Source organism: Leiobunum rupestre, chromosome 11 (assembly GCF_980474605.1).
Source record: "Leiobunum rupestre chromosome 11, qqLeiRupe1.1.hap1, whole genome shotgun sequence".
Taxonomy (NCBI): Eukaryota; Metazoa; Arthropoda; class Arachnida; order Opiliones; family Sclerosomatidae; genus Leiobunum; species Leiobunum rupestre.
Window position 1 is genome coordinate 27978473 of NC_143394.1, and position 24771 is coordinate 28003243.

General features: G+C 36.6%; 1 protein-coding gene across 1 annotated transcript in view; it reads left to right on the top strand.

The window, feature by feature from the left end:
• Nucleotides 1-24771, top strand: part of LOC149922133 (protein Wnt-2b-like) — a 54240-nt gene that overhangs the window by 7995 nt on the left and 21474 nt on the right. Inside the window, exon 2 of the mRNA XM_090162934.1 lies at nt 18364-18620. Within this exon, the coding sequence (XP_090019060.1) occupies nt 18364-18620 (257 nt within the window). The remainder of the gene's footprint in view (nt 1-18363; nt 18621-24771) is intronic.

Genomic DNA, 24771 nt, shown 5'->3' on the forward strand with positions numbered 1-24771 from the left:
TTATTACGTTACTTATGGTAATATACTGTAGAAACTAAAACAAAAATAATTTAAGGATAGGAAAACAATTAAGAAACACCCTAGAAATAACGATCATGGGAAACGGGACCCTGAATCCAGGATAAATAGAAAACGGCTGAAAATAGTGCGAAACTTGAGCTGCAAACCAAAGAAATTGGAATCCAATTTTTCTCGAAAGCAAACTTTAGCGAAAGGAGCCGGTTATTTTAACAAGCAAATCAGTCAGAAAGAAGCAACGCAACAGGAAGAAGAGTCCGTATTTAAGAAACTGCTCAAGTTTTGGAAGGAGAAACCAGCTTGTTACTTTTAAACGGGTGATGACGAGCGAATTTTTACATCAACAAAGACAAGAGCGAGGTTTGTAGGGATTCCGGAGAAGAATCGGAAGAAGCGAAATGAGAAGGGGATTTTGTTGTTATCTTCGACGTCTTCATTTGGATCTTCGTTAATTAATCTCGGATAACTTCCCCGAGAAACGAGAACAAGTCGACTATTCTTCCGGAGGAGATCAACTGGTCGGCCACCAATTTGTTTGTTGTTTCAAGTCGGGTCGCTTTTTATTTTGGGAACCCAGAAACAGACTACGTGTCCCCCGGATGCGTAGAAGACCGAGTGATAAATCCTATTGTAGAAACCCCGCTTTAGGCAATAGTTCAATCGAAGCCGAGGCGATGGGTAAAGTCTAGGCGTATTATACCCAGTGCACCCTTAGAAGTATAGGCGTCGGCTGTTAGTCCCTAATTATTTATTTCTTCCGTAGCTGGGACTCGAAATGGCTCATAACCGAAATAGCCCTGTCCCACTCGCTCTGTACTCTCTCCTTATCCGAGAGCCAAACATTCGTAACTCAGATTTGTCATAGATTCTAATAAATGTACTGGCTGCGAAAGTTAAGTAACAAAAAAAGTTAGCGTATTTACGATTTAAACTTTAAGTTGACCAAAAGCCGTTTCAAAATGTGAGTTATAAAATGTGCAGTAGCGTCACTAAGGTCGGTAACTCATTGTGTTAACCCGCCGCGAAAAGCAGGTCATTCTGTTTCAGTGTGTCCTAATAATCAAGATTAAAAATATAATCATGATTTAAAACTTTAGGAAAAAATTGTTTTCAATACTTGACATTTTGGCGTTAGTATCTTTTCGCATTGCGGATTTGGGAGTTTCAAATCGGCAATTTCCTTCTCTTCAGCATCTGTTTATGATCCTCGTAACTGAATGTTTACAATGATTAAGATTCGTCGAGGAACTAATGCCATTTTTTTCAATCAGATTCAAAGAGCGACGGGCCACCCGATTTGTTTACGGAATGAATTATCTTATTACAGTTGTTAGTTTATTTTACTTGACGATGAATGACTTAATAAATTAAAAATTAAAATAATCTTACGCAGTGTGTATGTTTGAACTTCCTGCGGGCCATATTATTATAAATATTTGCAATATTATTTTTAGTTATCCACAAATATAAATGATTTGTCAGCTAGTAGTTCAATCAATAAACTTATTTGAAGGTTGAATATGGAATCAATTTGACAACCGGTGCAGTTGGTTTTTTTAGCATTTTGAATAATTACGATCTACCATGTTGATTCAATGGGTATTACATCTGTCGATGAGGACAAATTACCGGGTCCCGTCACACCGGACGAACACGGATCTGGTTAAAGCGTGAATTCATTTCATCTTTGAATATCCAAATATATATCATGACCTAGTGTTGTTAATTTTCCGGAAAAATAAAAAATTGAAACGTAAATTACTTTTAAGGGTTTTTTTAATTTTCTTAACTTCTTATCGATATAAAATGTCTAATATCAGTAAACATACTAAAAAACATTACTTAGCCCATGTTGCATTGTTAATCAGTTTAAACTAGTCTAGAGGTTTAGTTTTACTTTCAGATTCGAAAACATTAGGCGAAAAAGCCGCTTTATTTAAATTTGCAAACAATATATTAGGCTAATCATAGAATGAAAACGTTTTTTTATTTTTTTCGGAAAAATACTGAAATTTTCCGGAAAAAAGGTCTCGGTCATTTTTCACGTAAAATTTTCCGACTTACAACACATGACCCATTCTACCTTCTGGGACTGAGATGGCCGGTGCGTTTCTACGTCATCACTCGAGCCAATCAGGAGACAGGAGTTTGCTGACACGATTCAAAAAACGTTACCGGGATTGCGCGCTTTAACCGGCGAAGAAAATGACTCGTGATTCTTAGAACAATTCCTGTACTTTAACAACATTACTTGATAATTATAAATAACGGAATTTATTATTAATATTCTTACCAATTTTCGATCAATCAAAAAGATGTGAATTAAAATTTTTTAAACTAAATTTAGCGCTAACCCTTCTTACTGAAAGCTAGGAGCAAGAAACACAGTACCCCACACAAGGAGAACGCAACCCTAGACGCTTTAGCGCCTGCTGCCGTCTGAAGGGGAAAATTCGGAAATTGTCTTCCCCCCTGCCTGTAAAACGTTCAGCGTAAAGGCTCGTGACGCTCGTCCAATGAAATTCGTACACAACCCTTCGTTAGCGTGTTTAAAGGCTAGCTGCGTTCTCCTTGTGTTTGTTGCTCCTAGCTGAAAGCCAGTCAAGTTTCAAACCGTTGGGGTGGCGCGTGAACGACGTCGTAATAACTAAGCCCCACCCATCCTAGCGACTGAGGTCAGACTACCTAATGCAGTTCAATATTCATGGTTGAAATGAATACATACATGGTTAAAGGGCTTCAGTATAGTCAAAAGTAACATAAGACCCACGCCACTTTTGGTATTGTTGAATGCTTGAAACTGCCAAATTATTATTTGTTGGATCATGAGGTACGGAAGTGCAATTATGTCTGGTTTCTTCCCCAAAAAATTATGTTCAGTAATAATGACTCTCAATGGGCCGGAATAATTGATTTACCGGGGCCCAGGCCCGATTGCGGCGGTCATGGTCGAGAAGTCCAGATGACGGCCAACGATAGTCGAGGGTCGTCGAGCCTAACTCGCTAATTAATTAAAATATTTTGGAATTTAATTAATAAAAGTTAATATTCAATTATTTGAAGTAATAATTAATTATCGCGAGCGGCACCGAGAAATTCAACGTATGTAACTCATATCGAGAAAAATTGTCGCGACAAGTACTACTTGAATGTAACGCTCTGTGTAACGAGCAGTTTTTACAGAGCGTGTTCGCCACACTTCGGGATTGAAGCCCGTCTAGTTTCGCATCAAGGAACACGCCGAGCTTGGTTGGAGAAACACAACGATTCCCATTCAAGCTAAAACCAATATAGCACTGGCGTAAAAAGACTTTGTTGGAGTGAGAGAGATAGACTACGCCAGAGAAAAATGATCAACAGAGACGGAAACAAATAAGGCTCGCAGACTTCACCGTCAACCCCGCCTTCAACCGTACAACAGCCGACGCAAATTTATCGACCTGACTCGAAGCGTCGATATACGCTGGCTCCTCCAAAAAAACACGGCCCTCCAAAGTTAGAATGGATGTATGAGAAATACACGTGGTTACAAAACGGATCCAATTCGGCAACGTATCCTACACCCCTCCGTGGCGGGACCTCCTGACTATTATCCCCTCGAGAGCCCGGCTCCCCGAAATATAGCTATCGAGTTTTTAGTTGTTTTCATCCGTAGAGATGGAGGGGGATCGTTTGAGGAGGAACGCTAAAAGATGAGAATATCTTTATTTTAAGCGTTCGTTACGCGTTTCATCTCGGCTGTACTCTGCGGATGCGGAGAGGGATGCGACGGTTCACGGGCGAACGGAAACTATAAACAGGGCCAAGCTGTTCCTCTCAGCTGGTACCCCTCGCCGCAGTCTGCGCGCCACCCTATTCCACGTTTTTACAAGTCCCAAACTAATTTATTTATTTGTCTCGGTTATTAAATGCACTACCCTATCGTAAGTTAAGTTCGTTGATTAGGCGGACATCGAAATAAATGGTATTCTAAAATTAAAAAAATATTTCCATATTCGTTGTGGGATTTTTTTTATTCTGTATTCTGGAATATTGTCAAAAACAGAGCTTGAAAAAGGTTGGCGGACTTCGTGAAAATCTAAGAGGAGGCTTGCTTCAAAAACTTGCCAAAAATTCATTTATTAATATTTTAATCTGAAAATCTGTTAGTTTATTTTTAAGAATGAAAGAAGCGCATGGGCTAGTTCATGATGTTTGTAGGGGCTCCGGAATCGTACTATAAGAGTGTCCAAAAATATTTAAATTAGAGATAACATTAAAGAATTAACTTTCAATTTCTTTAAAATTATATTGAATATTTTTCAGATCGAGTATATCTAGCTTTGGAAAAATAATGGTGTCACAAAATTAGTGTTGTTAATTTTCCGTGAAAATAAAATGCGGAAAATTTTCCGCGAATTTTAAAAATTAAAAATTGAAACATAAATTGCTTTTTAAGGGTTTTTTAAATTTTAACTTTTTATCGATATAAAATGTCTAATAACAGTAATATACTACAAGACATTAATAGTGTTACATTGTTAATCAGTTTAAACTAATCTAGAGGTTTAGTTTTACTTTCAGATTCGAAAATTCCGCTTTATTTCAATTTGAAAACAATATTAGACTAATCATGGAATGAAAACGTTTTTTATTTTTTCGGAAAAATACTGAAAATTTTCCGGAAAAAAGGCCTCGGTCATTTTCCGACTTACAACACTACCCAAAATACTTCAAATTGACCTCTAAAATAAAATTAGGAACCCATACTCAAAAACAGTGTGGTCGGTTAATTCATACGCATTGACCAACCAGTACGAACATGACGTAGAATGTGATAAACATATTACACAATGTAATACAAAACAAATAGAATAGATACCCGGTGCTAGTTTCAGTCGCTTATGACCATACGCGCGAAACTACGGCAGAATGATACGCCGCGTAATCTGTCGCGGGGGAAAAAGTAGTCATACGCGAAGTATCGTAAGGGTATAATGATAGGTGACTACGGTGGGGGTTTGGAGCTCCGATGACCCCAGAGTGCTTCTAGAAACAGCTCGATTTGGGGGTATAATGGTCACGGGACACCCTACGTAGGGGGGCGCTTAATAGCCCGTGTGACGATTACGTGAGTCACTCTAGGCCCGGCAAAGGGAGCAGGTGAAATGATTGTATCACACGAGCCCGCATCAACACAGTCGAAAGGACCTCTTCTCGGTCATCGTCTCGACCCTTACCTCTCCGGAGAGTATGCCTCTAGAGATGATATCAGCCCCGCGGCGAAATCTCGGGTTTCGTCATAGGGGTTTCGTGGTTCCCTTGCCGGATTAAACCCCCGGCCTTAATTAGGTAAAGGTACCCCCCCCCTCCTTCCTCTCGTTAAAAATGATTTAATTAGGGGCAATATCCGACGTTGTAAAGTGACACCTAGCGGATAACGTACTCATTAATAGCCGCTGGCCAGATTTCTCCCGGGGATTTTATTATTCAGTGGTACATTAATAAAGTTTAGTACCCTGCTTTTTTTAAGAGATACCTTTAGAGATATTCGTAGAAGCAGCTGAGCTTAGCAATGGTTCAAAATTTTAAGTTTTTCTGCGGATTACGTCATCGGTTTTTTTCGGCCACCGTTATAATAATAATCAGCTAGGCTAATGCCCAAGACACAATCTTAGGCCCAAGTCATCTAGCGACTTATAATGCCTTTAAACAGGTGGCCGGTTTAAAACAAATTTACGTAGGAGGGTGGTGGCAAGCCCTTCATGGCTCGCGAGTCAACAGCTCCCTACACTTACTATTACCGTTAACCTCTGCAAGTTTTTATGGGAAGAGGAAACCAAAGAACTAGAGGGAAACCCCTTTAACCAGTGGGGAGATAACTTGCAAACTCAACGCGGAAGGAGTAGTTCCGAGTTTTCGAACCCGGCTCCTCTTGCTGCGAGGTGAAGCGCTAACCACTTCACCACCGCACTAAAGTGTCTCTGAAATTAGACAATCGGTTCTAGAACTAATTTTTTTGTATGGTTACGTTATGTGAAATTGTATATTTAAATTGCGTCTCTATTGTACTAATTCCCATGCGAAGTTGGTGAATCAAATTTGATAAGAAAATTATATCAAATTTGATTCCAAAATTATATCAAATTTGATTCTAAAATTATATCAAATTTGATTCTAAAATTATATTAAATTTGATTCTAAAATTATATTAAATTTGATAGGAAAATTATATCAAATTTTATTCCAAATCCGACTTTAATCTAAAATTACAGTCCAAAATGTGTTATATTTGATCAAATGTATTAGATGCAAATGCAATTGAATTCAAACTAGAGAAGTCTAGATTCCTTTTAGATCCAAATTTGAACATTGGACGTAGTTGTATTCGTAAGGGAAGGTGGTCTTCTGTTTGAAAATATGACTGGGCGTTTCGAATTAATTTTGGGGCAATAACATCTGAAAACCCGTTGCTATGATTAGTCACGCGTGTGTCACATCAGTGTTTCGTTCAAAGTGTTGAATCAATGATAAAAATTATTATAATATCAGTGCAGCTCCAAACTCGACTTTTAAGCGGACGACTATCGCTTTACAGAAGAGCAAGGCTGCGTTCAGTAACGCTCAACGGACTCAGCGTTAAGTAAACCTTGAGTCCGGTTTCCTACTTTACTGTTTTTCGAGATTCTGGTTTCAACGCCACATTGATGATTGGTTTTTTCAACGAAGTCAACGACTGGAAGAGTAGGTTTTTAGTCGCTCAACGGTGACAAGATTAATTTAATAGTAAAATTAATTATCAAGGACTGATTGATAATTCCTTTGTTTAATTTAAAAAAAGTTGAAGTAAATAATAATTAAGAAAATTTTCAATATTACTTTTAATTTATTTGTATTCGTGGGAATTTTAGAAAAATTCTTGAACATTTTTTGCTCATAAAAATTCAGGGGGGGGGGGGCAATTCCACCTTTTGCCCAACCCAAATTACGTCCCTGACGGTTAGATTTATGGTAAGAAATGTTCACTTTTAGTTCCACCTTTTGAAAATGCGGGAATTGCGGTAGTTTTTTTTTCTTTCAAATATTTGATCTTGGTTTGGATAATCCACGTCATCGATATTGTCACGGGTTGTCACTCGGAAAGAGAGGGCGGGCCCCTCTTTCACTCTCGGGTCGGGGAGGCTCGCCGTTCCGAGAGGGCCACGTGTAAACTAATGGAAAAGACCGCGGGGTTTTTAGATAATCCAGGAGATAATCCCTCAATTTATTAAATTCCGAGCTAAGCTATGACGACACGACAAATTGCGCCGTCGCGATCGAAACTTCAAATCTAGCGTTTGAGCACCCATTGGCCCGCGAGTCATGAAATTCAAAATTAATATTCTACAAAGCATTTTTGAACTTATAATTTAAAAAATAACAGGTGGATTATAGGCCTTTCTGTAAAGTAATAGCGTTTTCCATTTGATTGCTCGAGATTCGCTCCGAATCTGTCTCTGACGTCATAGATCTCACCCCAATCGATTAGAGTAAAACCTCAAACGGAACATTCTATAAGTATATTCCAACGCTTTGTTGTTTTTCCTCTGCTAGTAATTTGAATTTTCACGTCTTGGTCTGCCATTTGCCAAAAAAATCTAAAAGGAAGACGCAAAAATTTTGCTAGGATCTCGATCTCGGAGCACCCGAGAGCGGGAAATGGAACGCCCGAAACTTGATCGGAGCAGATCCGAGCCCGTCAATGGAACATAAAATGCATGTTGATCAGAGCGATCTAGAGCGCTCGAGAGCAGTCAAATGGAAAACGATTTAACATTGGCTTCCTAGTTTTGATGTTGCTGCTGCCTAGGAGCAACAAACACAAGGAGAACGCAGCTAGCCTTTAAACACGCTAACGAAGGGTTGTGTACGAATTTCATTGGACGAGCGTCACGAGCCTTTACGCTGAACGTTTTACGGGCAGGGGGGAAGACACTTTCCGAATTTTCCCCTTCCGACGGCAGCAGGCGCTAAAGCGTCTAGCCAATGAAAAATGTACGCAAGAAAATCCACGACTTTTGGCGGGTCGCGTTCTCCTTGCGGGGGGGGGGGTGACGTTTTACTACGAAAAGCCCTGAACATAAGGTAAAATCGACGAGGCACCCTGTTTTTAAGTATAAACTGAACGGAAATTCTACGTATTTCGTGACGAATGAGCTACGTAAAAACAAAGCAAGCGTAGCTTATTTTACGTAAGGCAATAAAGCAACCAATTCAACAAATATCAGTCGCGTTAATTTCTGAAATCTATTTTTCACGTGATGAGATATTAAAATTTAACTTTCGCCGAAAGCCTTTTTCTCTGTTGTCTTAGATTCCCAAAGATACGCGCGTTATGAATAAAACTTTAATCTCAAATATCACACAAGTGAAAATTTAAAAATTGGGCTTTATTAGGACACAATTTCCAGTTGCGTTTAAAATCTCATTCAAAACGGTTACTTCTCACTCTGCTTGGGAGGATGAGAAACCGAGGGGTTAGTCATTTGGCAAAATCCCGTTCAAAATTTAGATAAAAATCCAAAATCCAAGAATTTCCCTACCACAGACTTTACATGACGCAATAAAAATTAATGGATTTTTCAAAATCCAAAATCCCAAATCCCGTTCACAATACAGTGATTTCAGTATCACTTGACACGACGTCACCTATGCTTTTTCCCATAGAGAAAAAATCCCGCACAAAATGGCGGCCATAGCCAAAGCTACGAACTGAAACTACTCTATAGAGGTAAATGTCAGATCCCCTGTGACAAACATTTCGCCGTTTGAGTCGGTGACCAGGAAGTTTGGCTCGTTTCGCGTCAATAATTATGTCAAAGGTATTATCCCACTACGTCCCTATCATGCCCCGAGGTGGCTGCCATCTTTATTAAATTTCCCATGAATAGTTCAATAGACCTTTCTATTAATTCCTAGCTAAACAGGCCAAACACTTTTACAAAAACAACATAGCGCTACTTCATTAGGACTGGCAAATTTATTTATTCTTTGGTTTAAAAATTCTGCCTACGATCCAAATTAACGTGAAAGGTTGGGGAGGTTTTCAATGCTAAAAAATAATTTTTATAAAATGTTGATTAGTGATGGATTTATCGGATAATATTGTTTTGGATAAAAAACAATTAAAAAAAATGGAATACATATTTATAAATTTTAGTGGGTTTGTAACAACGGCTGACGAAGGACCGCGGTCCGAAAGCTACCAATAATAAATTTTATTTTATTTTATTAACCACTATGTAGTAGCAGAACTTTTATTAAATTTTACTTAGTTAACTATTTATAATGATTTTTATAAAACTATAACCGTTAAACGAGTAGGATTTTGATAAAAAAACCCACTATTTATCCAGACAATTAGTTTGGCAGGTTTGCCAGATAATCCATTATTGAGCATCCCTGGTTCGTGATAAATCGGGCCAAATCTTCTTCCTCACTATACACAAAAGTAAATAACCACATAAGTAGTATTTTATAGAATGGTCTATTCAAAAGTAAGTTGGTGAAATTTTCCTTCTCCTATTTCAGTGGCGGCCCCAGGATCTGGGTAAGGTCCATAAACGGTAATAGTGAGTGTAGAGAGCTGTTGGCATGCGTGGCATTGTAACCCGGCCACCTGATGACTTAGGCCTAAGTTGGTGCCTTGGGTATTATCCTAGCTGATTATTATTTATTATTTTAAAGGCTCGTATTAAGGTGTCCCAATTTTAATTTTTGGGGGCCCCTTCGAAGGATTTTGAAGCTTCTTCATTTTTTAAAGCAAGAAAACTATGCTGATTAATGCTCAAAATTTCTGTAGAATTTTACTGAATTTAAAAGCTAACACATAAATGTTTTCTCTTATTTGGATTTGCAGGGCCCGCTAAATATTTCAAGCCACAGCCCTAGCCCGCGAAGACTTACTTCCCCTACGTCATAAGATTGTCAGTTCCGTCCTCTTTCCTTGAACGTGGCCGAATGGGAGAGTAGACGACGGAGCAGACGACGTTATAACGTAGGTGAAGTGAGCATCGCGAGCAGAGTGGGACATAAGGATTTTGTTGCAGTAGTCAGCCTGACTAGTGAGCCTCCTATACTACACTCCTGACTTGGGGGGTAAAAATGATGGTATAAAACAGGAAGGACAGCCAACATTTTGCTTTACCCGTCAGAATTAAAATAGGAGTTTAGTATCACTTGAGTTACATGATTGGATTTTTTTAAATAAAATGGGATTGATGAATGATGAATTTGTGATACGCCATTATTTATAAATTTTCAGGTAAATTTTTCACTAGTCAAATTGACTAATGCCGTGACTAGTGCCTTATGTCCAACCCTGATAGCGAGCGAGATAGAGAGATCAAAATTTTCACCCAGTAACTTTCGGAATAGCAATATTCTTCCAATTTTATTTAAAATACCAAGCTACGTATAGAAATTCCCAGAACCAAAACACTCAACAGATTTTGTCCTCCGCTAGAATTTATAGGTTAAAAACCGCTTTGGTATACCAAAATCCCGCAGATTGTACCCTCTATGTATGAGATTCTGTAGCGAAAGGTTCGTATAAATATGGAATACATAATATATAATAGCAGAATGGAAAGTCTTACGAGGGGGGGGGGGGGGGGAGCTACCTACTTATATATGGAGGGAGGGCGCATTCGGCGTAGCCAAAACATTTTAAGGAAACATTTTTATGGCGGAGGGAGCGAAGCTATACACTTCCAGGGCGATTTACGATCCCAGAAAAAGCGGCAGAGAGAAGACAAAGTCTTTCGCTTGATATCGAAGAGAAATACTTTTAGGTTTTAAGGCGAAATGTTGGCGCTCGGGTGAGGGCGAAACGTCGATGAATCTCGCTTATTTATTTATACAAGGCCATTTTTAGACCTGACCTTAGGATGGGGGGAGTCGATTTACGAGCCTCCTCATATTGTCCGCCTCCGATTATGAACGGTCTGTTTATAAAATTAAATTCTTAGAGTTCCGCTTTTCGCCTCTCGTCAAAGCCAAGCTTTACGATTTTACGCCAGCATTCTCACTATTTCTCATTATTAAGAACGTGCTTTGAGACGTTTAATAATCAAATCTTAATTTGATTGATGTAGTCTGCAGAGTGTAGAATGGAGGTTTTAAATTGGATGTTAAACAGTTCCATGGCCCCCAGAGGTTCTATAATTCCTATAAAATCCTACATTTTCAAAAATGTCCTATAACATCCTATATTTTTTGCAAAATCCCCAAAAACGTCCTATCAAATCCTATAATTTTGATATTTTGCCACTCAGTTAAATTTCTAGATTTCGCTACAGGATAAATTCCTATATAAAGTCATTCTAGTCTATACTTTTCTTATTGTTAACAAGTTTAGCTACTAGTATATTTTGGTGATGGTTAAATAGTTTCTATTTTTGAAGAGAAGATTTATTTCACTAAATATAGATTTTGTTTTTAAATGCATAAAGTTAGTTAATGAAATATCATATATAGTCTTTTAAAATCCTATAATTTTGAAAAAAAATAGTCCTATAAATTCCAATATTTTTAGAAATATGATTCTATTTTTCATGTACAAAATTTTAAGATTTGAGTGGGGGTCCTACAGTTCTTTTATCGAATAAAAATGTTTAAAATAGTGGTCACGAAATAGCCCATAGCCTAGGCTTTTTACGGACCCGATAATTCTTTTGAGGATTCCTATGTTATAGTTTTTCAATCTAATAATTTTTAAATCGTTGAATTATAAATTTTTTAGTTAATTTGAAAAATATAGTTTGCAGTTAATCATTAAATGAATAAAATTTGGATACATAAAATTTTATTTTATTTTAGTTTAGAGCAATGTTAGAAGTAAATTTATAAAAATTTTGAGGGATAACTTTTCTATTAATGATTTTCTAATTAAATGTTTTATTTTCTAATATCAGACTTTTTAAATTTCGGCCCCCGATTAATTTGGCAGTACACCAATGTCTTTGGTCGTTAGAAATGATTTTGCCTCCATGCTATTTCTTTGTCCTACAAATAAATACATTTTACAGCAAAAATACAAAGTTATTCTTACTACAATTTGAAATTTCGCTCCACTTACGTAATAGCGATGTTACCTTTTTATACAGAAACATTTATTAAAAATAAACTTTAGTTTACTAAGTCCGGTTTTGTAACCAGCCTCTGAAAAAGGTATAACGGTCAAAAGGATTCAGTATAGTATCATCCTTGTACAAATTACTTTTTATTTTTATTTAGTTATTTAACTTGTGCAAATTAAAAAAAAATTAAATGAAATAAACAAAAACGAAAAAGGTCTGAACCGACTGCCTACAATGACGTTAAATGAACACCCTTTAGATACCTTTCGTGTAATCTAAACCTAGTGGTCTAATTATACAGGTTTTTCTTATTTTTTTTTCATCAATCATCAATCATTTCAATCGCAAACCTTATAATTTCAAAAAAAAATAATCTAATTTATTTCACAAAATTTAGAATCGAATAATTTAACAAATATAAATCTGATAATTTAACAAAAATTGGAATTTTATAATTTAACCAAAATAAATCTTATAATTTTACAAAAATAAAACGGATAATTTAACAAAAAGAAATCGGATAATTTAACAAAAAGAAATCGGATAATGTAACAAAAAGAAATCGGATAATTTAAGAAAAGAAATCGGATTATTTAACAAAAATAAATCGGATAATTTAACAAAAATAAATTGGATAATTTAACAAAAATAAATTGGATTATTTAACAAAAAGAAATCGGATAATTTAACAAAAAGAAATCGGATAATTTGAAAATTAAATATGATAATTTGAAAAGGAAATCTGATAATTTAAAAAAATATTGGAATCTGCTAATTTAAAAATATTGGAATCTGCTAATTTAAAAAATATTGGAATCTGCTAATTTAAAAAATATTGTATTTTGATAACTGAAAAATATTGTATTTTAATAATTGAAAAAAATTGTATTTTGATAATTGAAAAATATTGTATTTTGATAATTGAAAGAATATGATATTTTGATAATTGAAAAAATATTGTATTTTGATAATTGAAAAATATTGTATTTTGATAATTGAAAAATATTGTATTTTGATAATTGAACAATATTGTATTTTGATTAGTGTTGTTAATTTTCCGGAAAAATAAAATTAGGAAAAATTTCCAGAAATTTTCCGCAAATCGGAAAAATAAAAAATTGGAACATAAATTACTTTTTAAGGGTTTTTAATGTTTTAAACTTTTTATCGATGTAAAATGTCTAATATCAGTAAACATACTAAAAAACATTACAGTGTTACATTGTAAATCAGTTTAAACTAGTCTAGAGGTTTAGTTTTACTTTTAGATTCGAAAAAATGAGGCGAAAATGCCGCTTTATTTAAATTTGCAAACAATATTAGACTAATCATGGAATTAAAACTTTTTTTATTTTTTTCGGAAAAATACGGAAAATTTTCCGGAAAAAAGGCCTCGGTCATTTTCCGGACAATCTTCCGAGCGGGAAATTTTCCGACTTACAACACTAATTTTGATAATTGAACAATATTGTATTTTGATAATTGAACAATATTGTATTTTGATAATTGAAAGAATATGATATTTTGATAATTGAAAAATTATTGTATTTTGATAATTGAAAAATTATTGTATTTTGATAATTGTCAAAATATTGTATTTTAATAATTTAAAAATTATTGTATTTTGATAATTGAAAAATTATTGTATTTTGATAATTGAAAAATTATTGTATTTTGATAATTGACAAAATATTGTATTTTAATAATTTAAAAATAACTGTATTTTGATTTTTTTTCAATTTGATAATACAGAGACGCATTACGCGGAAAATGAATAGGGTTTTAGGTTCAGACCGGCCTAAAGCCAATATTATCGCTACCCCACTATGGCACCCCCTTTTGATGCATTCATAATTATAATGAACTGATAATAGACATCGCGCAGAGCCTTCGTTAGAACCAAGAGCATTAATAAAAGTCGTAAAAAGCCTCGTAAAAATCAAAGTCTATCGAGCAATTTCGGCGTAACAAAATGTTGAATGGGATAAGGCCATGAATAACTATATAGCAATTAAGCAGATAGCGGCGCAATCGAATGAAGCAATCCAAAGGCGCCTTTTAATTTACGCCGGGCTCGATTTGGGGGCCCCGAATCGGCCTCCCGTCACTCGTCAAAAACCGATCTTCTGTCATCTCTAATAACAGGCTTGTTAGCTACCGGAATTTGGGAATACACCCTTCGTAATTGGGCTCCGTCGCTGCGGACGCACCTTTCGCGTCTTTGGCGGCTCCCAAAACGACGAGGATGGGGAAAACGTTAATGATTTGGATTTAAACCGCTATAAAGTTGCCTCCGCGCGTAACGAATGTCGGACGGGGAGACAGAACCGACCGCCGCGACTGTCGCTTCGAAAGGCCCCCAAAGTTCTAAATCATGTCAAGGTTACAACATTGAAAATGGCAAAGCGCAAATCGACGATCCAGTGGCAAAATATGGTATCATGGATTTTGCGCGTGTCACGTAATTCTTGACATTTAGATAAAAAACAAATTAGCGCCGAGTTTTTCTGACTGCTAATTGGCATATTTTTTAGATAAATAAATTATCTACATTCTTTGAATATTATTTATTGCAAAATTTACTATATTTTCAAGTTAAAACAACATAGGCATAGTGGGATTAACTTTTACAGTAGCGGCCACGTTGCGGTCAACGCGAAAAGCTCATTATCTGCTGGAAGCTGACTATTTACTAATATGAGGTTCTCAAGTTCAGAGATGGGCGCGCTCTGAACTTCAAAGAGTGCGAGAGTTATTTTTGAGCGTGAACTCCACTCTCGGCCAAAAAAAGAGCGCAAAATTGCTCGGAAAATTCGGTTTTTGCCCATCTCTGCTCACGTTGACTATAGTCTTAGTCGATAGCTACGCCGCAAAATTTTCGTTTTGAAAACGAAAACATTTGAGAGAGTTGGCCGTTTTCGGTCTATCGAAATCTGGCAGACTTGCCTGCCTTCCATTTTGTATCTCCATACCGAAAATGGCCGACGATTACGCTGCCGAAAATATTTTACTAAACTGATCGGCGGCGTTTTTGACCGTTATTTTGAATTATCGACTAAGACTATTACGTGATTCTATTCCGTTTGCAAAATTTAAATGTGTATTTTTTCAGTATATTCAGTTGCACCCTTAGAAATATTCTAATAGGTGGTATTCACGAGAAGATGGCGGCCATTGCTCTAAGGTAGATAGTTATGGGGGAAAGGGGGATGACACTAGCCTTCCACTACAGCGATGATGACGTCACGAGAATACACCCTATAGAGAAATTAAATTCAAATATTATTTATTTATTAATTTAGATAACACAGGCACATTGATAAGCCGAATCTTCGACCAGTCAAGTGAAAAATTCTGCAAATAAGTAAAATAATAATTGAGATTTTTGACCAAACTGTACTATTAGAGAGTTTCAGCAAACCCATTTCTAGGCGTTTACGCGAACGTCTGCAACGTACAGGAGATTGGTAGACGATCGCGTAAACGCCTAGAAATGGGTGTGCTGAAACTCTATTATATTTCCCTTTCTAAAGATGCAACTGAAATCCCAGACATCGTTATATCTCGAATCACTGATTTTTTTTAAGTAAAATTTTTTTAAGATACCATATTTTTGCAGTGAGATAGGAAAATGCCCGGCTGAAATTTTCCACGGCTTTAGAAATAGTTGTCGCAACGCTAGTGTCAGTTGAAAACGCTCTGACAAGTGAAATTGACGCCGAAGACGTTAAACCGTGCTTTCAGCCGTTTTAGCTTGTCAGTGCGTTAAGTTTCTATCCTCCGTGTCAAGTCGTATTCATCGCTGGGTCGAGAATTTCGGGGGTGCATATGTCACTATATTTATTTTATATTAGTTTGTCGCGAACCTCTCGCGTTCTTTTTTATGGTCGCCGGGTCCCCCCCCCCCTCGCCCGGGCCATCCATATAAACGTAGTTACAACTAGTATTCGAGGCTCTGTGTAGGTATAATAACAAAATGGTTGGCGGCGTAACTTGTTTTAAGGGGCCAACCAGCTGTCTCCATTTTGTAGTAGCGCCTGTAGTTGGGCTAAAAAAAGGCCATCTTATACGGAACGGAAATCATAAAAGGTTTATACGCGAGTACTTTCTCGAAATATCGCGCCAAGTACTACTATAAAACAAAGTATTTTCACTAAAAGGGCGGCTCACTTTGATTTAGAAACGTTATTTCAGTTTTACAAAAATCAAGATGCGATGTATTTTTGTAGTCTGCTAATTTTAGAAAAATATTTCGCGTCTGATAATTTTGGGAAATATTTCTAGTCTGATAGTTTTGGGAAATATTTCTAGTCTGATAATTTTGGGAAAAAATTCTAGTCTGATAATTTTGGGAAAGAAATTCTAGTCTGATAATTTTGGAAAAATGATTATAGTCTGATAATTTTGGTAAATATTTCGTGTCTGATGATTTTGGAAAACTATTTCGGACCTGATAATTTTAGAAAAAATATTGGGGACCTGATAATTTTGAAAAAAAAAAAAGTTTCTAGTCTGATAATTTTAGAAAAAATGCAAGGGGCTGATTACTATCAGTAATCGGTGTACAAGCCTTTAGCCAGTGACGGACTGGCCATAGAGTGAACCTGCCCAATGGCAGGTGGGCCCCACGGACCGTTCAAGAAGTGGGCCCCTCAAACATGATAGCGTCATAGTTGTTAAGGCTGGAGCCCTTTGTCTTCTGGCAGCTAAAAATATTAGACCCAGTCCGCCACTGCCTTAAGCTGTGACTGTACTAAAGTGATTACGTAATAGATTAAACATTTAGCACTACGAAAGGGTGTACTCTTTGTAATCGGTGTACAGAATTTAAAGAAGTGGTTAGCCCTTCGAAAAAATGTTTCTGGTCTGATAATTTAGGGAAAAATGTTTTTGGTCTGATAATTTAAAAAAAAAAATGTTAAATAAATTGAGCGACTAAATCACCAACAAAAGTTATGATAAATTTTTCGGGCAAATGAAATACGGTTTCGGACATACGATCCTGTTTTCCGGCATTCGGACAAATGATCATTCGGACATTTTTACCACCATTGACCATTTGCTAGTTCGATGTGACGTCCAAAGATATTTTAATTACCACGGTCAGACAATGATAATGTAGATCAGCGGTTCCCAAAAGGTGTTCCGCGGAACCCTGGGGTTCCGTGGAAGGGTGGCAGGGGTTCCGAGAATTCGCAGCGCGGTCATCTTTGGTCGTGGCAACAGTCTTCTAAGATAAGTAAAAAAAATTAGTTGGGGTTCCGCCAGTATTAGCTGCATAATTTAGGGTTCCATAGCAAAAAGAAATTGGGAACCGCTGATGTAGATTCGCGTGAATCAAACGATTTGAATGAAATTATAAACCACCACACTAACACATCGCTCGAAAAGACAGACGAGTCGAAATAGAAAATACCATCTGTGACCAAAAATAATGTGGCTCAAATTTGACGTAATTATATAATTGGCAATGTCCGGTGTCCCATAAAACAACGACCAATATGTTATTAAATTAAATAGTTATTAGTATAAACAAAAGTGACATACTTAATAAAAGTGTGACAATCCCTGTACTTTCGTATGCTAAAGGTTTAATGAATGCTCGACTCGAGATCGACCACATAAAAGACTATTTATTGTCGCCTTTCTGGATATTTTTAGTCTATGGTATTATATCGTAGGTAGCATCTCCACAGAACGACGAAAAATCCAAAAATACACTATCTTTGACCAGTGCTACTTAGTTCCTCCGTTCCTCACTACGAGGCGTTATTTGTTGGTTTTAACTTCCTTCCCTCCCCAAGGCGTACTTTCCGTTCTCCCATCCCAACTTGTATTTCGCTCGTAACATTCATTCAGAAATAGGTCCGATTAACACACTTTTGGTAATTATGTCACTTTTGGTATAAATATATTTTAATGACATTTTGGAGAGTAACGAGAACAGACCACTAACTTGTAAGAGCAACTTCAAATTGTGTTTGTGACGCGAGATATTTGAAATTATATCTGATGATAATAAGATAAACTACTCTCAATAGGCTACGTGCGTAGTTTAAATTTTGGTCTTAAGTATCGCCGCCTACCGACCGAGTTTTAAATTTAATATATTTAATATATGAAATTCACTCTGGCAACCAAAAGCCGTCTGCTAGTTGGCAGATGGCGCTATATTTCCTAAGCTCGAAGCCTATAGACCAATCAGATTTATACAATGTTTGAGACGAGTCTCTTTGCGTGTTTTCAGGTTGTTGGGCATGCCCGGAACGTACCAGAGCACCTTGGAGCTGAAACCGACGACGTACAAGAACTACTGCCGCAAACTGCACTACTTGGTGGAGAAGCAACGCGAGCTGTGCGGCTTGAGCCACAACATTCTGCAGACGGTGGGGAGAGGCGCCAAGATGGGCATCGACGAGTGCCAGTTCCAATTCCAAATGAACCGCTGGAATTGCTCCACTTTCCACAACAGCTCCTCCGTCTTCGGCGGAATCTTGGGCATTTGTAAGTACTCTTTCGATCAACCAATCGCTTAGCCGTTTTAAAGCGATATTATGTTGTAAAATTCTTATTCCATGTCTTACCAATTAGTGGGATTTGCACCCAAAAACTATACACCCAAAAAAATTGTATTTATTTATGCTGTCGGGAGAGTTAAATCTTCCCCCTTCAACACGAAAGGGGGGGGGGGGGAGGAAAATCGTCACCGGCCTTTGGTTCAATAGTGTCGGAAGATGTCATTTTTAGGGAACCAATGGGATGTTTGACGATTTGACATTTTATCAAGCATGAAGGGGATTATATATACAGGGTGTTTCAAAAGGTTATGCAACAATGTTAAGGAGTTGTAGGGGGTGAGTTGAGAAATATGCCTGTTTTTTCCCCCATTTGCCTACGATGAGTTAAAAGAGTGCCAGAGTGCTTCAAAGTGTGGCCTACTAGCCCCTGGAAGTAGGCTGGAACAAGCGCCAAACCAAGCAGCAGGGACTTTAAACACTGTTTAAGTTCACTTTTTTACGCTGGTTACCTCTATTTATTTACAAAGTCCTTTTTTACCTATCACACGAAACCAAACCTTAATGTTCGCATTTCCCTGCTGCTTGGTTTGGCGCTTGTTGCAGCCTACTTCCAGGGGCTAGTAGGCCACACTTTGAAGCTCTCTGGCGCTTTTTTAACTCATCGTAGGAAAATGGTAAAAACAATAGGCATACTTCTCAACTCACCGAGTCACCCCCTACAACTCCTTAACATTTTTGCATAACCTTTTGAAACACCCTGTATATATATATTAATCTACTTAATGATATTTAATGTTAAAATTACACTGCATAGGGATAATTAATTATTTGTGGACCATTTTTTGGTGGGATAGTTTGAAAAAAAGCCATTATTTTCTCCATTAGTGTTAATTAACTTACAGTTATAAAGCTTTTATTCAACAATAATAGAGTGGTTAAGCATTATACAGGATTTTGTTTTTTAAAAATAGAGCTAATACCCAAGGCACCACAAATTTTCAGATTCAAATTCCCCGGGTTTTCCCTGATCATTTTAAGAGATTTTCCCTGACTTTTTAAGACTAAAATTTTTATTTTATACTTTACTTTTATCAAAAGTTAATAAATTTATATGGACTTGTATTTCAGTAAAAAGGTTATTGCAATGTTGAAAAAATTAGCCAAACTTTCAAGGAAATAAATGATAATCATAGAATTTGTCATAGATATAGAGTAAAATTACCATCAAAAAGTGTAAAGATAAAATTGAATTCCCGGACTTTTTCTGACTTTTTACAAATTATTAAAATTCCCTGACCTTTCCCTGCCTTTTAGGCCCATTTTTAAATTCCCGGACCTTTTCTTGACTTTTGGGCCCATTTTTAAATTCCAGGACCTTTCCTTGACTTTTTAGGCCCATTTTTAAATTCCCGGATCTTTTCTTGACTTTTTAGGCCCATTTTTAAATTCCTGGACCTTTCCTTGACTTTTTAGGCCCATTTTTAAATTCCCGGACCTATCCTTTAATTTTTAGGCCCATTTTTAAATTCCCGGATCTTTTCTTGACTTTTTAGGCCCATTTTTAAATTCCTGGACCTTTCCTTGACTTTTTAGGCCCATTTTTAAATTCCCGGACCTATCCTTTAATTTTTAGGCCCATTTTCAAATTCCCGGACCTTTCCTTGACTTTTTAGGCCCATTTTTAAATTCCCGGACCTTTCCCTGACTTTTTAGGCCCATTTTCAAATTCCCGGACCTTTCCTTGACTTTTTAGGCCCATTTTTAAATTCCCGGACCTTTCCCTGACGTTTTAGGCCCATTTTTAAATTCCCGGACCTTTCCCTGACTTTTTAGGCCCATTTTTAAATTCCCGGACCTTTCCCTGACTTTTTAGGCCCGTTTTTAAATTCCCGGACCTTTCCTTGACTTTTTAGGCCCATTTTTAAATTCCCGGACCTTTCCCTGACGTTTTAGGCCCATTTTTAAATTCCCGGACCTTTCCCTGACTTTTTAGGCCCGTTTTTAAATTCCCGGACCTTTCCTTGACTTTTTAGGCCCATTTTTAAATTCCCGGACCTTTCCTTGACTTTTAAGGCCCATTTTTTAAATTCCCGGACCTTTCCTTGACTTTTTAGCCCAATTTTTAAATTCCAGGACCTTTCCTTGACGTTTTAGGCCCATTTTTAAATTCCCGGACCTTTCCTTGACTTTTTAGGCCCATTTTCAAATTCCCGGACCTTTCCTTGACTTTTTAGGCCCATTTTTAAATTCCCGGACCTTTCCCTGACTTTTTAGGCCCATTTTTAAATCCCCTGACCTTTTTTCCGGGCGTGTGGCAACCCTGTTATAAACGGAAACGTCTCTGTTTCAACGGTACTTGAAGTTCTGTAGATAAATCTGCCACCTAACGTTAAAAACTAATCAGGTGAATTCTGTGTCCAAGTAGAATTTTATTCACTAACTTTGGAAATGAAATTATTCGCGAAAGGACATCAACAACAAAATAAGATAATTGTGACGTACATGACGTCGAAATGTGACGCGTGGAAGACAGACAAGACGGGGGCCGTCCCGGGGCAATCTGTTTGAAAGTGGCAGTTTCAATGGCGGGCATGTTACGAATGTAAATGATCACCGAACCCCCCTGAACGCGGAACACCAGATTCCTTATTCGATGGCACGATGGGGCTCCACTGTCGTCATTTGAAAGTCATCTGTCAACGACGTAATCATCTTTTATACGTTAATGGAAGATTTCGCTGCCGTTCTCTTCCCGGGGTTCGAGAGTGTTTCGCGTCTATTGCCGTTCTGCAACGCGAGCTTTGACCCCTATAGCTCGCCCCTTTCGCGGGATCGACAATTATTAATATACTGGCCGTCCCGTTCGCATTACATATAATTTACCTCTCCGTTCTTTCCTACTAGACTCACTACTGGCTGGAAGAACTTCTGTTGCATTGAATAAATGAAGTTCATGACGCGATATTAATTTATCGATCCTGATAGTTTATGGGCCCATGATAGCTAAGCTGACTTGATCTTTTATGGGCTCCCGATAATTAAGTCGACCTAATCATTTATGGACACTGATAATTAAACGAACCTGATAATTTATTGACCCTGATAATTTGAGAGTTTTTGATAATTAAGTCGACCTGATCATGTACGGGTTCTGATATTTAAACTGACCTGATAGATCCTCGACAATTAAAGGCCTAGGCTTTCTTCTGCCTGTCACCCTTTAAATTTACTTTCCTCCCAAACAAATACCCTGGTGGTAGGCCAACCGCAGAACACGTTGGCCTACCACCAGGGTATTTGTTTGTAAGGAAAGTAAATTAAAAGGGTGACAGGCAGAAGAAAACCTAGGTTTTTAAAAGAACCTGATAATTGGGAGGATTGCGATAAATAAGTCGATCTGATCATGTATGGCCCTGATATTTAAACTGATCTGATAGATCCTCAACAATTAAGCCGACCTTATAATTTATGAACCCAGATAAGTAAGCTGAACCGATAATAAATCAACCCCTGATAATTTATTGGTCCTGATAATTAAGCCGACCTGATAATGTCATTTTCACACACAAAGCTGAAAAGATGTGATTTTATATATTTTTTGAGGCCTGGTGTGGTCTCTCACAGTCTCACATTAATGGAATTTCGCCATCTTGTAAAATGGTGGACAAAATGAAAATAATTACACATAGCTCTGGTTCTGTTTATACGATTGACACTAAGTTAGATATTTCAAACTAATAGTAGGGTCAATGGAGGTAAGGGTGATCAGGGGGTAAGTGTGATCACCCCTTATTATTTCCCCAAATAATATTATAACATAATATTTGATGAATGGATATTGAAATATACTTAATTGTACACATTTTGTTTATTTTCAATATTAATTTGAATTAAATTTAGGTTTTAAAAATTTTAGTTGAAAAAATGTTATACTCTTCTACTCGTGTTTAGAGATTTTATGCCCAAAAGAAAAGTTCTGTCATTTTTTTTCTAGCTGACAAACCGGTTTTACATTTTGGTGTTTTGTAGTAGGCTTAACCTTTTACCTGCTAGGAAAATTCGGTGTTTTTGCTAATATTTTGAGGTTTTCAAAATTTAATCTGAAAAAGGTCTTTCAAAATTTACGGTGCGGGGTAAGTGTGACCACACGAAGATATTATTTTAGATCTATGAAAAAAATATAGCTTTATTGGGACACCATTTTTAACCTCTGTATGCAAATTTATTGCGATTGATCAAGGATTTCACAAGATCACAATTAATCAACCTTCCTATCACACTTGCCCCGCATTTTGGGGGTAAGTGTGACCACACGAAGATATTATTTTAGATCTATGAAAAAAATATAGCTTTATTGGGACACCATTTTAAACCTCTGTATGCAAATTTATTGCGATTGATCAAGGATTTCAAGTTATCACAATTACCCCACCCCCCTATCACACTTGCCCCGCATTTTGGGTGATCAGTAACGGAGTTAAATTAAATAATAAATATTTATATCACTATTTAATTGATATTATATTTGATTGTGTGGTTGTGTAGGATAAAGTGGCCGTATTAATTGTACCAATTCTTAAGAGGGTGCTATTTTTAGTTTAAGAGTAATTTCAGGTAAACGCCAAAAAAAAATATTTTGATCACACTTACCTCCATTGACCCTAGGTTTTATAATCTTTAATAGTCGGTGTTTTTTTATGCTAGAACGAACCGCAAGGTCGTAATCATATCCGTACGTTGAGTCTAATCAGAAAATAAAATTTAAAAAAATATGAAAAGTAGTCGGTCTGAAATAAAATTTATACATCAAATATATTTTTTATTTTCTTTCCCTTCCGCCATGTTGTAAAATGGCGGCCAAAAGCATTAAAATTACAGTTGACTCTACTTAAAGTTAAGTTAATAAGAACTGCGTGTTTTTTAATTCTACTTAACCGATTTGCATGATTTTCAAATGTAGCTAATATCAAACCAAACTTTATATTCTTTGATAATGCTATTTATAAGGACCCCAAAAGTGATGTAATGGAAAACTAACACTTTTTCGTCAAACCCCTCCCCCTTCGTAACGAAAACTAATAATTGACAGACCCCCCCCCCCTTGAACTTAATAACAAATACCCCTCATTTCTAAAATTCAATGTTGAAACAATAACGGAAAAACTGTTTTAGTTTTTTATTTTATTAATGATAAAGGTCCACTTGAGAAACTCTTGAGTAAAATTACAATAATAATAATATTTGTCTATTACTAATGCGTCCTACTCACTTGAGTTGGACAAAATATCCGTACTAAAATTGTTTTCTGAGGGTGGGAAGTCAAATTCCAAGAGGAATGTTATGTGAGTTAGTTTCAATTGATTAAAGATCAAATGACCAAGCACGTGTTCATTTGAACGACCAAGCACGGGTTCATTTGATCGAATTGAAACGATCAACCGTGATGTCATTTGATCGAATTAAAACGATCAACCGTGATGTTATTTGATCGAATTGAAACAATCAACCGTGATGTTATTTGATCGAATTGAAAAGATCAAGTACGAGTTCATTTGATCGAATTAAAATGATCAACCGCGATGTTATTTGATCGAATTGAAACAATCAACCGTGATGTCATTTGATCGAATTAAAACGATCAACCGTGATGTTATTTGATCGAATTGAAAAGATCAAGTACGAGTTCATTTGATCGAATTAAAATGATCAACCGTGATGTTATTTGATCGAACTAAAATGATCAACCGTGATGTTATTTGATCGAATTGAAACAATCATCCGTAATGTTATTTGATTGAATTGAAACAATCAACCGTGATGTTATTTGATCGAATTGAAAAGATCAAGTACGAGTTCATTTGATCGAATTAAAATGATCAACCGCGATGTTATTTGATCGAATTGAAACAATCAACCGTGATGTCATTTGATCGAATTAAAACGATCAACCGTGATGTTATTTGATAGAATTGAAAAGATCAAGTACGAGTTCATTTGATCGAATTAAAATGATCAACCGTGATGTTATTTGATCGAACTAAAATGATCAACCGTGATGTTATTTGATCGAATTGAAACAATCATCCGTAATGTTATTTGATTGAATTGAAACAATCAACCGTGATGTTATTTGATCG